Source organism: Barbus barbus, assembly GCF_936440315.1.
Source record: "Barbus barbus genome assembly, chromosome: 16".
Taxonomy (NCBI): Eukaryota; Metazoa; Chordata; class Actinopteri; order Cypriniformes; family Cyprinidae; genus Barbus; species Barbus barbus.
The window spans coordinates 5,703,688-5,726,679 of NC_136744.1; the positions used below are offsets into that span (position 1 = coordinate 5,703,688).

The following is a 22,992-nucleotide window of genomic DNA, read 5'->3' on the forward strand; positions in this document are numbered from 1 at the left end:
TCTCTCTATATATGATATATGCTGTCCTTTTCTTATAGTTGGATTCACCTTGTGCATTTAGAGCCTCATGTTCACACTTGTCTTGTAGGCCTAATTAATTAGCCTACAACAAACAATTTGTAATTACATGCAACTTATAAAATAATAACGTTAATTTGTGTTATTCAGAATTTAATTATTTAATTGGACACTGCTGAAAGGTGTGACCCAATAATTTTAGATGGGATAAACCTGTAGGTCTAATTTATAAATGTCTCAAATTATAATCTGTAAATGTCTTATAGACTCATAAAATTTGATTTAAACACCTGGATCCAGGTTTATGGTCTTGATATCTCAAATTTGAACACCTCAGTTAATAATTTGGAGAATTAGATCAGGAGGTTTAATTTTCGATTCATTACTTAGGGCAATGCATGTTATCAAAATTGACTAGAAAAAAAGCTGCAAATCAAAGTAAAGTGAACATTGGCTAATGAACAATAGAACCATTTAGATTTTTTTAAGATACTAAAAAAAAATGCTAGTTATCTAATGTTGGATAATGTTTTAAATATTAGGTTAATGAAAATGTGTTAATGAGAAACAGAGTACTACACTGTTATTTGCTATCTATTGTGAAATGAAGTTACCCAAAATATTTAAAGGATTTGTAGTATTTTGTGAATGACAGCCATACAAAACCTAAATGTTTGGGTCAGTAAACAGCCTCGTATAATGAACCAGTCCTATGAAAACCAAACCAGGCCTGGAAACCACAAATATATGAAAAATAGTTCCCCCTCTTTTTACACAAAATTTATTCATTTACAATGTATACATAAACTCTTCAAAATTCAAACAAGTGATAGCAACACGTTAAACCAATATCCCAAAAACAGGTTTGCTTAATCAAAAGCATATATGAATCCCAAATCCCATTTATAACTTAAACGTTGAAAGTTTGATGGGTTGGCTTTACACACACACATACACACACACACACACACACACACACACACACACATACACACACACACACACTCACTCACACACTCACACATGCTTGTTCTTCACATTCAGCTTCTCACACATCCAGTATAGGTAAGTGAAAATAATTTGATTTGGGGGCAGTTCTATTATGATGTACAAATTGGGAATGCAAAATGGAGACCTCCTGAAAGGCAGGAGGATGTGGCTCAGACAGGTGGATAGCACTCAGTTTCTTCCTAAGGCCATGATAGGTCATGGGAAATCCGCCCTCCCGCAGGACAAAAAATGGCCTGGCAAACATGTATTCAATGAATTATTGATTTATTCACATATATTTTTTTCTCGATTAAACGCAAAGTGATTTATGAAGGAGGCCAAAAGTCTATGGAGATGGCACACACATAGTGTGGAAAGAAAAAAAGTTCACATCCTTTTTAAAAAAAATCTATTAGAAACAACATAATATGCAGAACAATACGATAGCATTTACAATACTTTTTTCCCAGTTCTTATGAAAGTCCAATGCAATTTTACAACAGTATACAGTATGTCCTCATCCCTCCCCTTTAGAGGCTGATATAGTAATAAATTCAATCTTTCTTTCTCTCTCACTCGCTCTCTTTTTGTGTCTAAGCAAAGGGCACCTCCTTTTAAAGTGTCCCATAGTATACAGAAATCTGGCTTTTTTTCTTGGTCCGAATCTATAGCCAAGATACAAGCTCCTCAGTCTCTGTAGCAAGTCAGTATGTAATCGGTGCTTGGCAAGCCCCAGAAAAAAACAATCGCAGCTCCTCGTCTATCCGTAGCAGTCATTTAAAGAATCCGTTTTAGTAAATTACTGGGCATGGATGTCCATGAATTGTCCTCCCATGGTAGGGTCTCCTGGATTGAACATAGGGGGGCTAGAGGCTGACATGGGCATGGCAGGGTGAGGTGGTCCTCCGTGCATTAACATCGCTGGGTGGTGGGGGTATCCAGGGATGTAGGAACGCATGGGAGGGCCGTGCCGCAACTGAGCAGGGTGGTGGGGCATCTGGGAGGCACCGTAGCCTGGTTGCCCCATAGCCATACCCACCGGGCCACTGTGTGACAGGTAATCCCCTGGCATGCCTTGTAGTCCTAAGGAAGAATAAGAAGAAAAAAAAGAAGATTAAAGCGATTATTACTGATGCATTTGGAATAGTCAGACATAACACTATGTATATTATATTTTGGAAGGTCATTAAACCAATCGTTTCCTTTACAAGGAAGGTTTGACTCTACAATCACAGCACCAGAAAGCATATGAGTAATGTGGTTGTAAGGGAAGCCTTTGAGAGAGGACTGTCCTCTGTAATGAATGGGAAGAGACTAGAAGAGGAATCTGTGTAGTGGGAGAGGGTGGCTCTCTAGGGACTAACTTACGGGCCTGAGCATAGCACTTTACTGCTGCTTGCACCAGGGATCTGTACTCAGTGTCGTATCCATCAGGTCTGGAAATGCCACAGTCATACCCGACTAGTCAACCGGAAGTTTGTCCTTCACTAAGGTCAACCAGAAGGTCGATATGTAGCTGTTATTAGGCTTTATTTGCTAATATTATATTCATCTCAAGAGAGCAATGCTATGATGAAATCTATATAATTCGCTCCCCCACCGTGACTATGATGTGCTTATATTCTAAAAGGCATTAACTTTGTTATTATGTTTTTTACATGATGATTTTTACAACAATAATTTTTCATCGATAAATCTTCTCTCTCTTAGCATTTTAATCACATGCTTGTACCTTCGAAATGATATAAATGAAATTCTAACACTAAATGGCACATAGGTGGAAATTAACTGCTGTGTGTCCACAAGCCAAGTCTTTATGCCAGAGGAAGCCACAACAATGACAAATGAGGTAAAATAAGCCATGCCTTTATTCTATGTTCTCCCCTCACTTATCTCACTTTAAACACAATGAGCAAAGGTCTGTGGCTCGCTCTGAGAGCCCCTCAGAGAAATGCCACTATTGTGCTTAAATTAAAGACGAAAGGTGAAAATTTACAAAGGCCGTCACTTGAGAGGCCTCACCTGGGTGCATGCACGTGCCATGACCAGAAAGGCCACTAACCCTGTGACAGCGGCAATTCAAAGCAACAAATCAACCTCAAGTTAAAAAAACCAAAAAAAAAACAGCCCTTTTGTTATTGCCCTGGTTGTAGGTCTTTAGGTTTCAGCTTCAGAATGGCATATGTAATGATTGGTGTTTTGCACTAGCACTGAAGCGGTAATCTGTATGCCCCTGCAATTATTTACCACTAAAGGACTGACCCGAGCTTTTGAGGGGTCATCTTCTGTATTTGATTTCAATCCTTGAACACGTTGTTTGGTGAGGAAGGAAAACATCCAGTCTATCAGAAAAGCAATGCTTGGATGTGAAAAGGGCAGACGTTGCAAATGTGGTTTTTCACTTAATAAGTCAATCAATACATTGAGTTCCTTGCCTGTCTATTTTCTGAGGTGCCATGGGACCGAATCAACAGGGGATGTTTGACATGGACAATACAGGAGCCAAATCCCCGAAGACCCTTTCCCCCCTTAAAAGTAAAAGTTCAGAGCAGAAAAAATGGGTACCTTGACCCTGCAAAAGGTTAACAAACTTCTGCTTAATGAATGGGAGGAATGAAATTTCAGACAAAGGAGTCTCCAGCAGAGCTTCCAGCTCACCAAAGCATACCAGCTGCGTTCAAGTATGGACGGGGAGGGCGACATTTTTGTCCATATGCCCATAATTAATGCTCTCTGCGGTCACTATTGTCTTGAAATTAAAATGAAAAAATTTTGGCCACCCTTGGCTAATTTTGTTGAAGAAACACAAAGAACGGTACTGGGGGAAATGGTCATAAAACAGTCGTTCCCTCGCTTATCAAAGGTTTGCCCTCTTCTGCTTGAGTAACTAGGCTTTATCCACGCTGACAGGTGTATTGTTTCGAAGAGCTATAAGCTCTATAATCGTCATGGGCAGAAAGCATAACGCTTTGCTAAGTAGGTTTAATTGGCTTTGGTTTTAAGTAATGTTGCAGTGTGACTGCTTGGAACACCTTAATTTCAGGTCTTGGGACTTCCCAGAAAATAACTGCTTAATCTCGCCTTGAGGAGAATTCCTCAACTAATGAAAATTGCTTATAAAATATAATGAAGCCTTGGTCTCTTAATCAAATAAGATAACGTTTTTTGTGATAACCTATTAATTTAATTGGTCGCGAAGTATAAAACACATCACTTGCATTTAATTGACCTAGAAACTATAGTAACAATATTTAAATTAGACAAGCTAGGAAATTTCAGCGATGAAGCCATAAAGACCAGGCATTCTTCACCATGGCGACATATTTCTGTCACACTCTGCCTCCTTTTCTTTCCTCATTTCCCCCTCTCGCTTGCTCTCTTTTTTCCCCTCAACCCATCTCATCTAAGATTCCACACGCGGCCCAATTACAGAATTCGGCAAGCAAATTGAGGCTGTTTAAAGCAGGTTTCTCTGTCTCTTCTGGGAACTACGGCAGCTGCTGTAAGCAGCCATTTGGACACCGGAAAACACTCTCAGTGTTTAGATACGCACACAAAGCGGGGATGTGACGTTTTAAAGCACAGAGCTTGTGTTATGAACTCATGTCTCTCAGTTAAAGACAGTGAGGTAGAGAGTCTCTTTGACAACAGAGGTATTCTGTGCTTGGCTGCGTTAATGATCGCTATTTTTGTATACTGAATAAGTCAAATCCATTTGTCACACCGCTTGTGATGGCATATTTAATTTGGATATAGTCAATTAGGCTGGACTAAGCTGTGTACCCTGCTGTGCACACCTCCATTTTGCACTCCTTCTTCTCCCCTGCCTTTGCCATTAGTAATCCTATTAGGAAAGACAGACAAGAAAATAGTGGACCAAGTCAGGGTCGATAGAAGCAGCTCCACCTAAAACATTCCACGCAAGACTGACATAATTTCCAAATGTGTGGCTATGTATTTGGCTGCAGGGTGAGAGAGTGATTCTTTGTGCGTTGCCTCGCAGGTTGGTGTATAAATGTAACTCATGCATCAACTGTAGGGAGACAGATTTATGACACTTTGGGGACATGCACTTTTCTCTCCTTGCACTGCTGCAGACTGCTTACATTTTGCCAATCAGTCTGTTGCTATGGTAACACACCCCTCCCCTTCTCCGACCAAAACCCCAATCTCAATCCCCCCACCCTCCATTTGCCTCTTTCCCCACACAGCTATTCCTCCTCCTCCTGCTCTCTCTGTCTCTCTCTCTCTTTCGCCCACACGCATTTCCCCTTTTTATGTATGACTCTATGCACTGTTTAGTAACATGGCCAAAAATGCTCAGAAAGGGCAGCACAGGTAGCACACATACACAAGCACACAAACTCTTGATCGGAGCTCGTCACCCACAAGTACAGGAAATATTAGTATTGGTAAGCAGGAGAAAGCAGCTTGTTGTCTGGAGGAAAAGAGACATTTGGTTTCTCCCATTTCGTAAAAGCAACTCAAATTAATCGCTGAAAACATGTCAGAAATTGTGGATGCTTGGTGACCCTGCTTTTGTACTTACTTCCCCCATTGCTTTGCGATTGGTTAACTAGAAGGTTACATGTAGTGCCACTGTCCCTCCATGCCCATATTCATGCCCATCCCACTCATAGGCCCTAGAAGGAGAGAAAACAATCGAAGAAGAAGATGCCGAAAGATGAGAAAATAAACAGACCACAGCTCAGAGACAGGAGGTCAAGAAACAAAAGCACAATTCCCCGTTTATTAAAAGAAAAGAGAAGAACACCATATGGTACAAATAAGACAATATAAGTAAACAAACAAGTAAATATAGCATTCAAAGGCTAAAGGTTGGAAGGAAGCCGGGCTTTGGATAAATCCTGCAGCTTAAAGTGGTGGGGAGGGAGGGGATGAGTGGTTAGCAACAGTGACCAGTTACACGGGTTGGAAGAGGCTTAGATTCAGAGAGAAGAGCAAATTCTGGGAAGATGGGTATTAGAAAGGAAACATCAAGGGACAAAGGGTTGTCATGCATTAGACCACACCTGTGCAAACCAAGGGTCTTAGAATCAGACTGAGAAGGAGGTAGTGAGGAAGAGAAGGAGGGGGCTTGTGGGAAGGTGGGAGATGTCAGAGGAGAAGACACGCCAAGGCCTTACCAGGTGGTCTGATTCCCATGTGCTGCTGGCCGTCCATCACAAAGCCTCCCATGGGTTGACCATCTGGGTTGTAGGGAGCTCCTTGACTTACTGCAGGAGGGCATGGTGAGGGAATGCGGGGAAACGAACAGTGGTCAATTAGTGCTTTTAATTAAGTTTAAGTCGCAGGAGAAACATAATCTGTTAACACACATGCAGACTTAGGCATTTCACACAGTTTCTTTGGGTTTCATGAGAGATAAAACACTTGACAGAACATGCCCAATGAAGTTTAAGTACTGGGAACAAAGAGCTAAGCCTATATTCTGTATTGCAGGAAACATTTTTAGACAACCTAAAAAAATTAAGGAAAACCAAATTTATCTCCCCCACACACACAAGCTAATTCAGATGTACTTACCTTGAGTTCACGCTTTTAAAAGTGTGTGTATGTGTGTGTGTGTTGGGGGGTTATTTGATAAAAAACAACAGCTCAACCCCAATGAATGCCTTTGAACTTTACTGAGTCCCTAATGCAACCCTGCCCCCTGAACCCTATTACAGGTAATAAAATTTACAGCAGTCCACAACAAGCCATGCACCGGGGCACTGTTCACTAACAGGAAGAACTGAGCTGGGAAGCAAACATGGCCACTTCAAAATAAAATATTAAGTTTTTAAAACTTAATATTGAATAATAATATTAATAATAAAAGAAGACTGATATCCTCTGTACTTGACCGAACAACTCTCCACTGTTCTCCAGTATAAGTTGGATAGAGAAGATCCAGTTGTAGTTATTGTTTCAATACTTTAATCCATCGTACGTGTTTGCTCGCTTCTCTTCGTCACTGGGTTATATAGTGCCCAAGTCAGCGTGATTAGTGCTTTGGGTTAATTAGAGGGATTTTAGTGGTCAATCATTGTTGACATCCAGGCTGGGCTAAGTATTTACCGGCAGGTGGGCCTCCGGGTGCATGGCTTGCAGGGGGCTTTCGCCTGCGGGACTTGAATACAGAAACTATGGGGGACTTGCCTGCTCGGTTGGACTGGTCGATCATGGGCTGCACTATTCTTCTTCTTGCGTTAATGAACCTGTAAAAAACAAGATGCAACATATGACTGAAAAGTTACTGGAGTTTTTTTTCTGTAAACACAGTCACGTCCAAGCCTGCTGCTGTCCAGATCAGCCCAGATAGCTAATTGGAGGAGTAATTGAGGGATTATTTTTTCTAATCCTCTAGTACTCCGGTGGGAGTGTCAGAGAGTTGTTCCATAACACAGAAATGTTCGCAAAGCTTACAACTTGTACAAACTTGTGCTAGCTTAATATATATTGCCTACTAAGCGAAGTGCACAATAGCACTTTGAAGAAAGTGGTGTTTTCCTCTATCTGTGCAGTTCTTTTTTAACAACTTTATTTTAAACCACTGAACCATTCAAACCCTGATGCCAGATGTAACGCAGTTTATATGCACCACAGGAATTAATATGTTTAGGAAATGTTTGCTAACAGCAAAAGTGTTGCATTGTCAAAGAACACAAGTACAAGCCATGTTTTCTTTTCCCTTCTGTCTCCCTAGAGGGAGAATAATGAAACTGTGGGTTCAATGAGGAGATTTTTTTCCCCCGCCAAAAAGAACAGGCTGCTCTGCAATTCTGCGTATTGTGCTTAACATTTGTGACAAAAACATATTTGGCCCCTGTAGCTTCTGACCCGTAGCCTCTTTGCACCATACATCGGAGTGCTCTGGCCTTGTTGTGCCTAAATCCCCTCTAGTGACCCTGTGACCCTGGTCACCTCCAGGAGACCATGCTCAGGGGTTCCAACTTGATTTATGTCCTCCTGCTGTTACCACAGTTGGACACTTCCATTTCATCCTTTGAGGGGGGAATTAGTAGACTTTTAAGGAAACAATAGCTCCGCTACTCTTTTCAGGCTGAAAAAAGCAAGGGAGGAGAGCTCGGGGTGGAGGGAGAGAGCGAGAAAAAGAGAGAAAGGGAGAGATAAAGAGAAAGAGCAGAACTAACAGACAAAGAAATGTTCACATAGGCATCTGCTAAGCTTCTTCTTTATTAGTTATAAAACGGATCGTTCCAACTTCAAATTTTGATTGTGTTTAAGCCATTGGAAAATGCAACTGTAAACCACCTGCAGTTTGGATAATTAACTATATTACTCTAGATATAATTAACATTCACAATATAAGTATTATTAATAAACTGAACTATTTTTTAAATAAAAGTAACTATTGAACCATATATATATATATATATATATATATATATATATATATATATATATATATATATATATTTTTTTATTTTTTTTTTTAGTGAGCCATCCATCCATACCATGATTAATGGGATTTTTAGGCACTCTTCATGTTTACCCATGGTAATAGTACTGTAATAAATTATCTCTCATGGAGTAAAAGTTGAAAAACATATTTTTTTTTTCTTTTGTACCAGAGATCATGACTATCACCAATCACCAATATCACTCTACGACATCACCTTAAAGGCTTAAAAAAAAGATCAGGGGAGGAATGTACTGACATGGCAGTGCACCATCAAATGAGAGAATGTCTGGGGTTTTATCACCAGCAGCGGGCTGGAGAGCAGGGGGAGTCTCAGGCTAGGCATTCCTTTTACTGCCTTTATCACAAGCTGGGGTCAAAGGGGGGGCACTGTTGTCTATCTGCTGACCTCTGCCGTTTGGATTTTCCTTCCTCGCTCACTCGCTCTCCCTCTGCCTTTTTTTCGCTCTCTTTTTTTGAATTGTGGAAATGGCTGTTCTTTCTTTCTTTCTTTTTTTTTTTTTTTTCTTTTTAAGGTATCTTAAGCTTCCTCTCTCGTTCCTTCTTATATCTAAGGCCAGATGCGCCAAAAGCTGGAACAAAGGACAAGTGCTACACAATACCAGGCAGGGGGATGGAGAGGTGGTGAGGGTGAGGGAGGGGGTTTAGGAGTGTGAGGAAAAAGAGAAAGAATGGTCATGCTCTGTTCTGTGAGCCAGGCGGACGCCCTGGCGCTGACGGTTAAGAAGGCAATCAAAAGGAGCAGAGAGCCATATGGGCCAGGCTAAAGCTGGAGCCTCCATTAGGAGTAAAAGTTCACCTTTACGCGACCTCTCCGCGCTATAGGACTGCGTTTATGGCCTGTTCAGTTTCTACTTCCCTTAGGCACACAATGAAGCCAAGTATTCAGCCCAGCCTTGGACAATGGGGGGCTATTTTAAAGCAAAACGCCACTAGTGGCACCTCAAAAGTAGGGTAAAAAGAGGAGGGTTAAAAATACACAGCTTTACTAAAAGGATGAGAAACAAAGACTGAAATGAGAGTGTTTATGAGCCAAATGAACCTAGACAGAGGCTTGGTTCTTCTCATTCTTTTAGCACGTGTGTGTTTCATAACATGTTGGAGCGCTATTGCTCATTCCCGCCTTTACTGACAGTCGATCTGATCTCTGTCGGGTCTGCCAGGGCCTCTGCTAATATCCCACTCTCATTACAAACGCACAGGTGTAGCACGAACGGCACGTGAAATGGCCAATTAAAAGCAAGAAATTGTCTTTTTCATCAGCTGCCTTTGTTGCGTGACCAATTAGGGAATAATTTAATAAGCATTGCTGGAAAGATCCAGATTGAAGATACAAAAGGTTATATTTCAGTATGTCTATCTAAATGCATATGAAGTATGTCATTTTTCTCAGAAATGCCCCCTTCGTTCGCTCTTTCTCTCTCTCTCAGATGTAAACTGTGTGAGGGGGCGCATGCATGACTACGGAGGACCAAATTCACTCATGAAATCGCATTTCAACACACTCAGCTACATTTACATGTATATTAAAAACCCACAAACAGGCATATCAGTAATACCGATGGAATAGAATGATCTGATGATTCGGATATGCATCTGTGGCTCTCTACAGGAATCTCCAGTAAAAATATGCATTAAAAGAAAAGATAAAAAAGATGTTATGGTTTTAAGATAATTATCAGTTAAAATGATCAATTTAGTCATTGTTCTAACTCTGTGTTGGGAAATAACTGGCTAAAAATATCTACAAACTACATTTTAGTAGTGTGACAGTAGCTCAGATGTTTTCAAAACATTGTAGTTTTCCAGTTACAAGCTTTTTTTTGACCATGCTACATTGTTGTTTTCAATGTTGCACTGTATTGTGCATACACAAAGTAATTTTCATACATAATGTAATATCCATTGATTTGTTCAATCTAAAATAATAAAAATAAATAAATATTTGAGTCCTTCGGTGACATTTTAGGTATTCTTTAATATTTAAAAAAATATATATTTAAATATGAAGCAAAATATTTCATGAAAGCTTATGTTCATTATTATGGAAATTGTTTAAATTAGTGTCCTTTCTGGTTTTTGGCTATGCATTTAGGTTCAATGTAATGCTGTCACCCTACCTAGATGTTCATTCAGAAACACTCATTCAGTTTTATTCAGTTTTTGTGCCAGTTTTAAATTATATAAATTAAATTGTACTTAAAAATGTAATTCTAAATTGATCAAATCATCAAATAGTTTTAAAATTAAAATTAGATTGCTTCCCTAATTAGCGACAATGCAATTTATGTTTTGTTAGCTTGTAATGTAATTATCTACTTTTTCAAAATTATAGCTCAACTGGAGTTTAACAATTTCAAATAATGTGTAGCTTGTATCTTGGCAAACTCCATTTTTTGAAGTAGCTTCCCCCACACCGGTTAACTTGCTAACTGCTATAATTCAACTAGCTAATCACGCAATAAGACCCCTCTGGTGAAACCAACTTTATTATCAGTATCTGCTCCGGAGATCCATTTATTTAAGTAATTAGTAATTCGCATGCTGGCATGCCTCAAGGCAAATTTCATAAATACGAGCATCTCATTTCGACCTAAAAGTCATTAAAGTCCATCCTGGCTCCTCCTCTCTCCAAGTCAAGCTGGGGTCAGTCGCTATGGCCTGCCTGTGCTTAAATAAACTAGTCCAGCTGTTTGCTGCACAAATTCCATTTACACTCTTGCCTCCCCCCAATCCACCCGCTCTCACTCACTCACACACACACACACTTATAAATACATTTACACACTTCTTTTAATCAGCGCACAGCAACCCAGGCCTGGAGGAGTGGCGTTAACCTGTTCCATTGCTGGAGACAGACAAGGGGGAATGGGGCGTATATAAAGGACCAACTTCCAACACCCGTTTGCATCTCTCACCTCAGACAATTCCATTCAGCCACATCACACCCCTCTTCCTCCCCTCGCACTGCATATTCCTGCCTTTCTCACCTCTCGTCATGTTCTTAATAACATCAGCCTCCCCCTCTGTCCCTCTTCTTAGACCTGCCTGCGTTGGTGGAATCCCATAAGAAGAACCCACTCTACTGGGTCTAAGGAAGCAGGAACCATGAATGTGAACTGTTGTTAGTACAGTGATGTCATTCTTCTTTAGACACTTACAGCTCATCTGAGGTGTGGTGCTAGAAAATCACAGAAACATAAGCATGTGTCTTGACATATTTGCAGATTTTTCTGTAGTTGCTTAGACCAGCTAATCCCAAACTTGGTGGCTTCCAGGTTTCTTGCATGCAACTGTGAGATCTGCACAGCTATCTTCATGTCAAACACTAATTTGGGGGATTCAATATCACATTTAAATCTAGTCATCATCCCGAAAACTTTGCAGTGTGTATGTGGCCAGAGATTCACAGACTTTACCGGGATTACCTGGTCCACTCTAGCAAGGCAAAACAGCTTGCCCAAAGAAAACAGAGGAGATGTAAAGGGTGCTTTTGGGGAAGTCTCAAGTAGGGGCTGGTCTAATCCCTGCTGAATCAGCCCCCCTCCAACAGAGGCTGGCCATTACTTCAGCAAACTCACCCCTGGTGCACCCCCACAAGCTCCTCTTACCAAACAAAGTCGAAACCTTTCCATTAACAGAGCTGTGAAGTTCCCTCTAAAGCCGCTTTTAAAGAGTGGGGCTGCCGCCTGGGGGCTAAGGAACAACACTTTATAAACACATAGCCGGTCTGTGAGAAAGAGAGGGGTGCAGCAGAGATTGCTACGAGTTGCTCAACAGATCAACGCAGCCAGGAAGACAAATGCAGACTTCAGACCAGAAAACCTCCAGCTTGAGGCGAGAGGAGACCATTGCTGTGATCAACCTCTTTTGCTCATTCAAACGACCACCGAAAAACAAAGCAGAGTGCAACTGCTGCGAAGTGCTGGACTTGCTTCAGAGACGGTTCCCCACTCCTCTGGAGCCGGGGACTATGAGGTCATTCTTGGCATGAACATGGCCTGCCTGCTCTCTTCTGATTCCCCACCCAGCCCAGAGAGAGCAAGAGAAATAGAGCAATAATACATCAGAGAGGGAGGGCACCATCATATGCCCACTTCACAAACACAACATTGGAACACACTCCGTTCCATGCTGTCGTCTATCTCCGAGGGCTCTTCGTGCAAGCCTGATGCCGGAGGCAAACGCTTGGGCCAGAGGGCACTGCCTCTCTGTCTGGGCAAACAAACAACCGCAGTGTTGGGACGTCAACTGGCAGCCGTGTGTGGCAGCACATGGAACGTTAGAGAGGAAATGACATCACGGCGGCAGGTTTAATGGGGCCTCCGCCTAGCTGTCACTGTGGTGGTCTCTGCCGGGTGCTGTAGAGCTCATGTTGGCACTGCCAGTTCTATTGATACACATACAAGACCTTACACATAAGCTCTGACTGGGATTACTAAACACGCACCATGAACCAGGAATTTACCTGAGTAAAAACAAAAAAACTTGTTTTACTTTAACACCTGATGGTATGGTAATTTGAATAACCAGATACCATAAATGAAAGCTTAAGATTTGTGGTCTGACAAGTTTAGTCACTTTTCTACTTCAGCTTCGCTTACAAAAACTGTGACAGCACCATGCTGATATCACATTGGGTTTTCTGTTATATAGAGTACCATGGCACTGTTTGATTCATGCACCATTATATTTATTAGGTAAGTGTTGACATGATGTAAAAAAAAATCTGTTTGTCCAACCAATGACAGATAGGCGTTTTCATTATTTTCGTTTTCATTTTGTGAAATTTCATTTGGTGAAATAAACAGTGCAGATAATATGGCTAGGGCAATATTTTTCATATTTATTTATTATACTTGCGTTATACGTAGAGAATGCATATATGGAGTGTTACTCTCTCTAGCGTGTATATTTTTGTGGTTGTTGTTGGAGGGGTGAAGATCAGCGTGACCTTGCAATCACTGTAATGCTAAAAGCTCATTAGCTAATCAGTGGTCGGCTCGCTAATCAGCGGTCCAATCTGTTCCTAGATTTATAAACATAACCAATATGCTCTAGTGCCGATCCACCCTCCGTCTGTCATGTTCACATTCCCCCACAAAAGAGAGGATAAAAAAAGTAGAGAAAAGAAGCAAAAAATGTAGGCAGTGCCTGGGGCCTGTTGTGATGTAAGACAGAGGGAGAGAAAGAGGGGGGTGCACCCTTGTATGGTTCACAGACTCTGTACGAATGCATGCATACACACACGCACATATCCTATGACAACTTACTGCCAAAGAGCCATCCATGCACATATATCCCCACATATAGAGACGCATTCTCTCCGAAACAAAGAAACTATTTTATCTGCGCTGGTCTCGTTTACACGCACGCACACACACGCACACGTGGTCCAACACACATTACAAACGACTTCACATGACTAAACGCACACACACACACACACACACACACACACACACACACACACACACTGAACCACTCCAACTTGTCTGCTGTTGACACAACACAGAGTTCAGGTCTGAGCAAGTGCTGAAATTCCAGTATGGCAGAATTGTTAGCAAACACTTGAGAACAGACTGAGCCCAACTGTGCAGAAAGGCAAACAATCCCTATATCCATCCAGCTTCGTGGAGCTGAGCTCTCCACTATGTCTCCATCTCCACCTGATGTAGCAGGGGATTTTGAGGGTGTAGGTAGGGCCGCATGCCTGTGTCTCACTGGTGTAAATATGTCTTTTGTTTGGCGGTTTGACCTCAGGGTGTGTTGGTATTTTGTTGAAAGGCCACGGATATTCACGCTAAAGCACCTTGACAGGAAGGCTGTGTGAAGGCTGCTTCGGGACATGGGCAATGGCTCATCTCACCCAGACCTGCTTGCATCCTTTGGGCCGCTGTTGCGTTCACACACACACACATACACATATGCATGCATGAACAGTGAGACTCACACATATGCACACATGCTCAGCTTAAGAAAATAATACACTTCATCCAGAATTATAAATCTAGCAAACACATACAATCCAAAGGAAGATTTTACTGCCCAGATGTTGCTCTGTGATAGACTTAATTTAGTTCCTTGCTATGTTTTACCTAAGTATCAATTTGTCTTGAAAATAAACTGTAATTTTTGCTGTGAAGCAAGTCTCCATTTGCTTTCAATTTAAATCTCATCGTGGTGTAGGAGAAACAACTGATATACCACACAGATCTCATTTGTGATTTTGCTTTCGTATAGGTAAAACTGCCTTTCCAAGATACCTACCGGGTCAGGGGTCACATTTTCCCCCAAAGCTATAAGAACGTTACCAGATACTACACACGAAGAGCACATAAAGCAATCATCCAGAGCTTTTCTTGAACAAGTTTCAACTTCTCTTGACATGGGCGGACTTGGCTGTCAGAGAAGTGAAGCATGCCAGTCATCCAGTTCTCTCTCTTTATTTTGCTCTCGCTCCTTTTTTTCTCTCAGGCGCAGAAACTTGATCCAGGGTGTGTGGACGCTGTTTCTCTAAAGTAGCCCCGCTACACTTCACTCCATGCTTTTAAGACTTTCATAAAAGCCGCCTTATTGACAAAACAATCCATCCCTAAGGTTTAAACAGCATCTTTAAAGGGATTATTAAATTCCGTCAGGAAGGGAAGAACGGGCAACACGTGAAACCCGATGACCCGCCCATTGATTTTACATCACTGATCTTTATGGAGTGTTCTGAGAATGCTTTCTCTTATCGTCAAAGGCTAAAACTTTTCTTTCTCTCTGCATCTTTCCTTTTTCTTACTCTACCATCATATTATACAATGAAAGTTTTGCATGTGTATGTTGAACAACTGACTGTGTCTTCATTATGTGGTTATACATAATCCTTATCAAAGCTCTGACATCTCCCTCCAAAAATAGATCTCACAGTCGATGCCTCCTCGATGCCAAGTTCGCTCACCACGTCTTAGGCTGTCTCTGTGTGCTCATGCGTGTCCACGGGTGCGTATGCGTCTGTGCTCATGTGTGCGTAAGAGTGTCCATAAGGGTGTGACTAAGTGTACGTCTATTGCATATCGTCCAGATTTGAAGAATAGTTTTCAGACACTCTCAATGCATGTTGACAAAACAACGCACCCACCCACGTGGATCAATTGTTAATACGTGGACCCAGATTTGCAGCAGTCCCTCACGTTATGTTAGCGCCAATAATTCATGAGTGATCCGCACCCCACACGGCCTTTAGCATTTTTTATTTAATCTTCAGCCCGCGGATTCTCTGAGTCCTCATCAATAATGGACACGTACATGTGTGTTAACAAGTCTATGGAAGCAGGGCTCAAGGAAGCCGTCATTTTCGGTTGATCTCTTGTTTAGCTCCATCTGTTAGCTGTTTGTTTGATGTCACATTGTGGTTTCCACATGTTCACCCTTAAGTCCTATAATCAACTAAATTTTTGTTTAGAGATATGGCTAAATGATTGACTTGCATGCTAAGCCAATGAAATCTATATGCTTGCATGCTAGAGTGGAATGTTGGAATTTATCTTGCACGAATATTGTATGTTGGAAATAAGCTGTATTGGCCCGGTGCTTTGACTAGTCTGATAAATAGAATTACAGCTAGGGAAATTGCCTCTAAAAATCAGCAGGTCAGGAGGTAACATCACCAGGGGTTGCCATGGAGACACCCAATGGTGAGCTTCTTACAAAGCACAACCACTGGCCTATGAAATGACAGATCCTACTCTCTAACCCCTAATGTGCTGAACGTCTCTCTCTCACCCTCTGTTTTCATACACACTTTGTCATCTGCACCCTTACACACATATCTGAGCATACATCCACACTGATGCACACAATCTAAAAGAAGGCTGCAAGATCCCAGCATGCAGGGTTTAGCAGCTAATGCCACTTAAATTGACCACCTCTGGCTCATCGCTTACAGCCTTGCTCAGACAAGTGCTCCTTCTCCCGCATCCACACAAACACAGGCAACTTAACAATTCTTCCAACACAGACCAAACCCTGATACACAATGATTTGGCCCAGTAGCCGAATGCTGGGGTAGGACAGGACAGTGTGTGAAGTAATTGCCTGTGTGTTCTCTGCTAACTAATATGGCTGAAAGAATTGATCTCCCATGGGCTGTTGTGAGGTCACAGAAATTGATAACCCCAACAAGATTTTCTTGTGTCCGTCAGTCTGTGTCCCACTGATAAGCCACTTTTGTAAATTAATCCTCATTCTTAGTCACCGGTTGTCTCCAAGGTACCGAACCGAACAATGGTAAGGATTATGTTGTCAGAAATTACATTTTGTGTAATGGGTTTTAATACGTCTCCCATCTCTCTCTCTCTCTCCTAACATCTGGTGTACATAGCAAGGGATTGGTTGTTGATTGGTTGTTAATAAGCTTGAGAAGCCTGATGGAATAACAATGTTATGTAATCAGGACACAAAGGTATATTGCATTACAGTTAAATGTGATATGTTTAGAAATGCGGTTTGTAAAAACAATGATTGCTAGTGGAAATTTTTATGAGTATTAAAAATATATAGTACTACCAACAAGTACTATAGTACAAACTTTCAAATGGGCATTCCGTAGCACTATCCACATCAGCTACATTAGACTGCGCCGATTCTAACAACCAGTTTCTACAGTAATTGTAACTACCACATACAAATTAAATGACGCTTAAGTGAAACAAAACATTTTTTTTTTTTTTTAAAGTTGCCAGCTCATTGAAATGACAACAGCTGGAAAAATGCTTTCAATGTGTGCATACGTGTTTTCTCGTTCTATAAAAATGGCTATGTATATATGTGATCTAGTTTCTTTTGCTTTTCTCTTTTAACTTAAAGTAGTTTAATGGTTCGTATTTGGCTATTTGGATGATTAGTCTACCGATTGCCTTTGTGAAGTAATTAATAATTTGTGATTCCTAATTTGTATCGGAATGCGTTTTTAAAGCAACTCTCCCATCCCATGCTGGGAGCGCCTACATCAAGGCCGGTTTATTCAGCAAAATGGATTAGGGCATGTAATCAGATCCTTGGAAACATCAATCTCTGACACTTAGAGAACAAGAGCAGAGTGAGTTTGCGAAAAGAGGCCTGGCAAGAAGAAATATGTGGTGAAGGTTAGTTTTCACCTCCCCACTCCCTATCTCAGGCCCTTCATTAGACAAGGCTAATAACAGTAAGTATGTGCTGATAGCCATCTCTGGTAACAAACGCACTCCTGTGAAGGTTCTGTCAAACTTTACGGAACTTTTAACGGTGGAAACAACTAAATCAATAGCTGTTTAGGCTGAGACATAGAGTCCCGTGTCACAGTGAGCATGGGACAGACAAGTTTTGAGAGAGGATTCAGAGAGGCGCAATAGTAGCTGCTCCCACAGGGATTCATATTTGAATGAGTGACCAAAAAAAATAAAAAGTCGGAAAAATCCTAGCGGCAATATCCCTTTGGGTGAATTGATTTGAAGGGAGATGAGGCGATTAAGTGGGAGACAGATGGGAGGGGCGAGCAAAAGCGCGGTGGGGGGAGGGTGTATTAATTCAAATCATTAAGAGCCGCTTGCCAGGGGCGAAGCTATTGATTGCATGTAAACACAAAAGTACAATTGACTTACCAGTTGTTCACTTGTAGTATAGTGAGCCCGGTGTCTTGTGCCAGTTGCTTTTTCTGTTCTTCCGAAGGGTAGGGGTGCTGATAAAAGAGAGAGGGGAAAAAAACAGGAAATGACATGAGAAATATTGTAAATAAATCAATTAATGAGCGCATTTGTTAGTGAGAGAAAGGTCTGAGGTACAGAAGGGAGACGTTACTCACACATTTGTGCAGGAAAGTGGCAAAGCAGCTGTTAATTAGTGTGAAAAAGTGAGGTGTGCCTCTTTCTTAGAGTCATTAATGGAATATGAAATCGTGTAATTAATGGCAGCGAAAAAGGCAAGCCAATTATAAAGTTAAGTGAAGTGTGGGAACAGAAACAGTAATTAGAGTGCTGTGCCGTGCAACCCCACTGAAATTTATTCTAGTCATCTTGCTGCCATGAATGCATGATAGAGAATGGATATCTGAAGCCTTGTGTGGAATACAGACCACAAATCTGACATATACCTCTTCCTTTTTTTAATCGTCATTCTAGATGATTAGCCAGTTAGCTAAAAGGTAACAACATGGGTGGTACTAAAGTACAGTGAACAGTTTTCAATACAGCTGAGTTCTTAAGAACTTGAGTTGTGCTGATCCAGCTGTTTAAATAAAGGTGAGGTGAAATTTGTTTTATTTATACTAGCGTTAGTATGAAGTATTGAGCTTGCTAGCTTTGAGTCTAAACAAGGTGCTGTTCATGAAAAAGACAAGACAGAGCCTGCGTTGAGGCCCCTGCTGAGCATGTAAAATGGGAGGTACATTGTGCAAAGATGTTTACACCACATTTATACCTAGAGAGAGAGAATAAAGGAGAGAGAACCCTGTGTTTTGGTCTTAAAACACAGCAAAAACACCTCTACCATTTCTGTGGTAAAATATTTTCATATAATGCTTTGTTAACACAATAAGCGGACACCTTGACACCTCCAGTCTTTGTGGATGACTCGATGCGCTGTTTGTCTAACTGTGCTAACAGATTCAGACCTTCTATGCCCATTACCAAACCTTGCACAACCTGCTAGGGATTAATAGAGACTTTAACTTGACGTTGGGCTGCAAATCAACCAAAGTGACAACAGATCACTGTTTAACAGAGAAATTAGCATATCACTATGGCAATCTGAATGTTTTCTACTAGTCCTCAAACCATAGCGAGTCAAAATCATTGACACTGCAGCAAAGTAACTAGTAGCCAAGCATGTCACAGGTAAAAGGGCACTTATGAATATAATTTACTTGTACTTATGTGATCTAACATATAGCACTGCAAAGGAAGACACTGGCAACTGTGATTCTGATTCACCCTTTCAGAGGTATAATAAGAACAAGGCTTCCAAATGAACAAACAGAAATGTAAAATTGGTTGGCGCCACGGGTTGTCTGCTCTTTTTTCGAGCAATAATAAATTGGAATGTCTTTCATGTTGCTGAATGCATGTTTATTTACTGGTACTGCCAGAGAAAGTGAGCTGTTTTCCTGTCGCTCTGTCATTTTCATGTGATCCAATTGTAGGTAATTGGAACAAACTGTGGATAAATTCATGCAGAAAGTTATAATTGTAGTGTAGCCTCCAGCCATTTCTAAATAGATTTTAAGATTTTTTTTTCTTTTTTGCCTTATCATATGTTTCCAGTGTCCATCCTTGTAAACCACAAAGATGAGGTTTGTGTGAAACCAGGGCCAGGACTGGAAATGTGAGAAAACAACATTCCAGCCTCTCTCACTGTCATCTGATCAGTGATATTTGCTGATAGAAGGCCTTTGAGCATCAAAAATGTAATGGCAACTATAATCATAAAATCAACGTATAAGTCCAACATCACATTTATGTCATCCTTGCCCTGTTATGTACTTCACCAATTCATCAGAGAGAGAACAGCGGTCATGCTCAACTTTACAAGTGAACTGTGGAGGTAAAAAATGGCATTGATTGTGGCATGATGGCTAGTCAGCCCTGTAGTAAAGTGAACATGTCTGGACAAAAGTATCAGAGGCCTCATGACTTTTAAGGGGAAAGCTGTGCCAAAGACTGTGTTACAGCACAAACACTGACTGTTATGGTGCTGACTTACAAAGAATGACTCCAGCTCTGGGCCGCTGCAGTTCCAGGTATGAGAAAATAGGCCGGATGAGATTCACACATCACACATACCTCTCCTAAACTGAAATATTTTAAGGACAGCAGGTTAAATTCCAGCTTGGCTCCACTTAAGACAACATGATTTGGAAACAAGAAATTCTCTTTTTGCCAGACCATTTGCATACAAGATTCTTTTTCAATCCACTATTTTGAAACTGTCTCTTCTACAGCTACTGTATGTTTTGTCAGTCATGACATGGCCTAAACTTGTAAAGGTATGGGTTACTAAGTCATTCACACTAAAATTCAAATATCTTGATGAGATATAGAATGAAGAATGCATTGTATTGGCTTCGCTTTTAAGAAAAGAAGTGGGAGGAGGACTGTCAACTAAGGCAACTTGTTAGACAACTTTGCAAAATGAAATGTTACAACAATGCACAATGGGTTGGAGAAAACGAGCAGTCAAGTTTCTGCTCAACTTAAATGTAACCTAATCCTATCCTAACTTCTCATTAAATCCTAGAAACCCCACACAAAGAGCTGTTCTGTGATTGACAGGTGGCTCCGACCGTGAGCATTTAGCAGTACCCAAACAGGATTCAAACGCCAACTGGGTCAAGCTCTTCCGCCCACAGCATCGTACATGCCTCACCTTTGTTGTCATAACGACATCGAGGTAGACACACCTGTACTTGAGCAGAATGGGGCAGCAGTGACTGAAGCCCCATTTACACTTATTGTCATATCCGGAAAAAATCCAGATATGATTTATTCACTTTTAATTAATAGCTGCTCACACAAAGCCCTTGTGTTAACTTAAGCCCTGCCTTTTTTCGGTTTATATGTAAATTGTCCAGTATTTATTTGCAATCATGACAGGTGACAGATAAATTCTGTGGCTAAAATAACTGGGATATTATTTTTGTTGTTGTTTTGGACCTTTCTGTACGCTAAATGTGTACGCTAAATGCATACATTTGTAGAATGTCTGACCTTTTTTTTCACATTCTTTACACATATTCTTCCATTCTGTCTCTTTGAACAACGTTCTCACACACCATTTCCATCCTTGTAATACTGATGTATTTCATAAAAGCATTCATAAACTCATGAAGTGGATATGTTCAGAAACAATTTTTTTTTCTTTGTCTGGTTCTCCAAACCCCAAATTATCCCTATGTGTCAAAACAGTGTGATTTAGATTCTGGTTTAACTGAGATAAACCAACAGATTTTATAATAGTCAGAGAGCGACTGAGTATTTCAATCCTCTTGGCAGCAGTACTGGGTGAGAATTGTTTTCTCAGGGTCTCGTGATGCTTTAGTGAGAAAGAAATAATACTGCCTAAAAAACAGATGGAAAATCTCAATGCATCCTCCCTGTTTCCTTTCGCCTATCTTAATGATATGTCTTGTCCAAATATACGACTCCTTTCATCAGAATTTCCAGCCTCTTCTGCACTGGTGGATATCAAGCCAACAATGTCCTCCCCATGCTCAGTTCTCCATCATGTATCTTATCTGTGTGTGTGTGTGTCTGTGTCTAGCAGTGCATCAACAATAGTCCCTCCCGGTCTTCCTCCGCGGCCCCCTCTGACAGGGAATGGTGGGGAAGGGCGTAGAGTCCGTGTCCTATCGGTGATATAAGAGAGGCGAACAGGTCCCTCCCATTCTCTCGTGCTCTCTCTGAGCCCAAGATTGCTGCTCGAAACCAAACTCAGACTTTCCCCCCTAACCCTTGGTTGACTCTGCTCTCCTTACTCACAATTCCGAGCGATGGCTGAGAATGCTGTTTTGAATACAGCCAAGATATGAGGAGTCAAGTTGTGTCAGGAGACCTTTCCATGGGAGAGGGTAGAATTACAGAATTTACTGCACTGTACCCTGGAAGCTGAGAGGTACAACCCAGTCTATGAGATCAGAAACATGAGAGGTGTGTACTCTTGGTCTTTATGTCTTTGTCAGGAGAGTTGTGTCTATGTAGAACAGGGAGGAGGAGGTCTGGATGAGCTCCAGCTGCGCTCCTTATCGGGTCCTTAGACAGGATCCTCTGGTTCACTGTGAGGGGAGAACTATTTTGGAAGTTCCTTTCATCTCTGTGTTTTCTTCATCATTTTGCTTCCCCCACAAAAAAAGCCAGAATCCCAGCAGTATTTCTTTACCCGTCAACTCCCAGGGTTGGCTAGGACCACATACTGAACACATCCTCCCCCCATTCGCTGTGGACACGTCTTTTTGTGTTCCATTTAACCAGTTAATTACAATCAGCCACAATCCCCCCCCCCACACTCCGCTGCCTTCATTACCCACATTACCGTTATTATCGTTATGTTCTATTTAAGGGAACATTTCTCTCTATCCTGTGTGATTTGGATTAAAGAAGCTTTCCACACAAGATTAACTTAATAAAATAAGTGTGTGCTGAACATGGTGCTTATTCTTCACACAGAAAAAGAGTGGGGAGGCATGGCACAAAAATGAGGCATGTCCCTTGAGTGGCAGGACATGGGAATTAATCCTAGTGGCTCCATCTGACAATGCCTCCTCCTCGCTAAGCAACGTGCTGTCTAAATAGTAAATATGTTGCAGGGGCGACTCAGGTCAACAGGTCCTTTCAAGGTGAGTATCTATGGGTTCATTTCAGCTAGGTTTCCTACCGCTGCCTCACTTCCATATTCCTTGTGGCTAATCCCCATGGAAGCCAAGCTGCCCCTGAGGAATGCCTGAGGCTTGATCCAGGGGCCATTTTGGCCAAGGTGTCTACTGAGTATCATTTCAACATCCCATCTCAGAACCAGCCACTGTA

At 41.3% G+C, this 22,992-nt stretch overlaps 1 protein-coding gene across 2 annotated transcripts in view; it reads right to left on the minus strand.

Moving 5' to 3' along the window:
• Window positions 1–767: 767 nt before the first annotated feature.
• Window positions 768–22,992, minus strand: part of LOC306881976 (homeobox protein Meis1-like) — a 65,895-nt gene continuing 43,670 nt past the window's right edge. The window contains exons 9-13 of one of the 2 annotated variants that reach the window (XM_079436379.1): window positions 18,082–18,158; window positions 7,171–7,229; window positions 6,156–6,245; window positions 5,558–5,651; window positions 775–2,091 (exon numbers count right to left, since the gene is read on the minus strand). In XM_079436379.1, coding sequence (XP_079292505.1) covers window positions 5,593–5,651; window positions 6,156–6,245; window positions 7,171–7,229; window positions 18,082–18,158 — 285 coding nt within the window. In that variant the 3' untranslated portion in view covers window positions 775–2,091; window positions 5,558–5,592. Of the gene's footprint in view, window positions 2,092–5,557; window positions 5,652–6,155; window positions 6,246–7,170; window positions 7,230–18,081; window positions 18,159–22,992 lie in introns of both variants that reach the window. The other variant, XM_079436378.1, reaches the window with a different exon arrangement.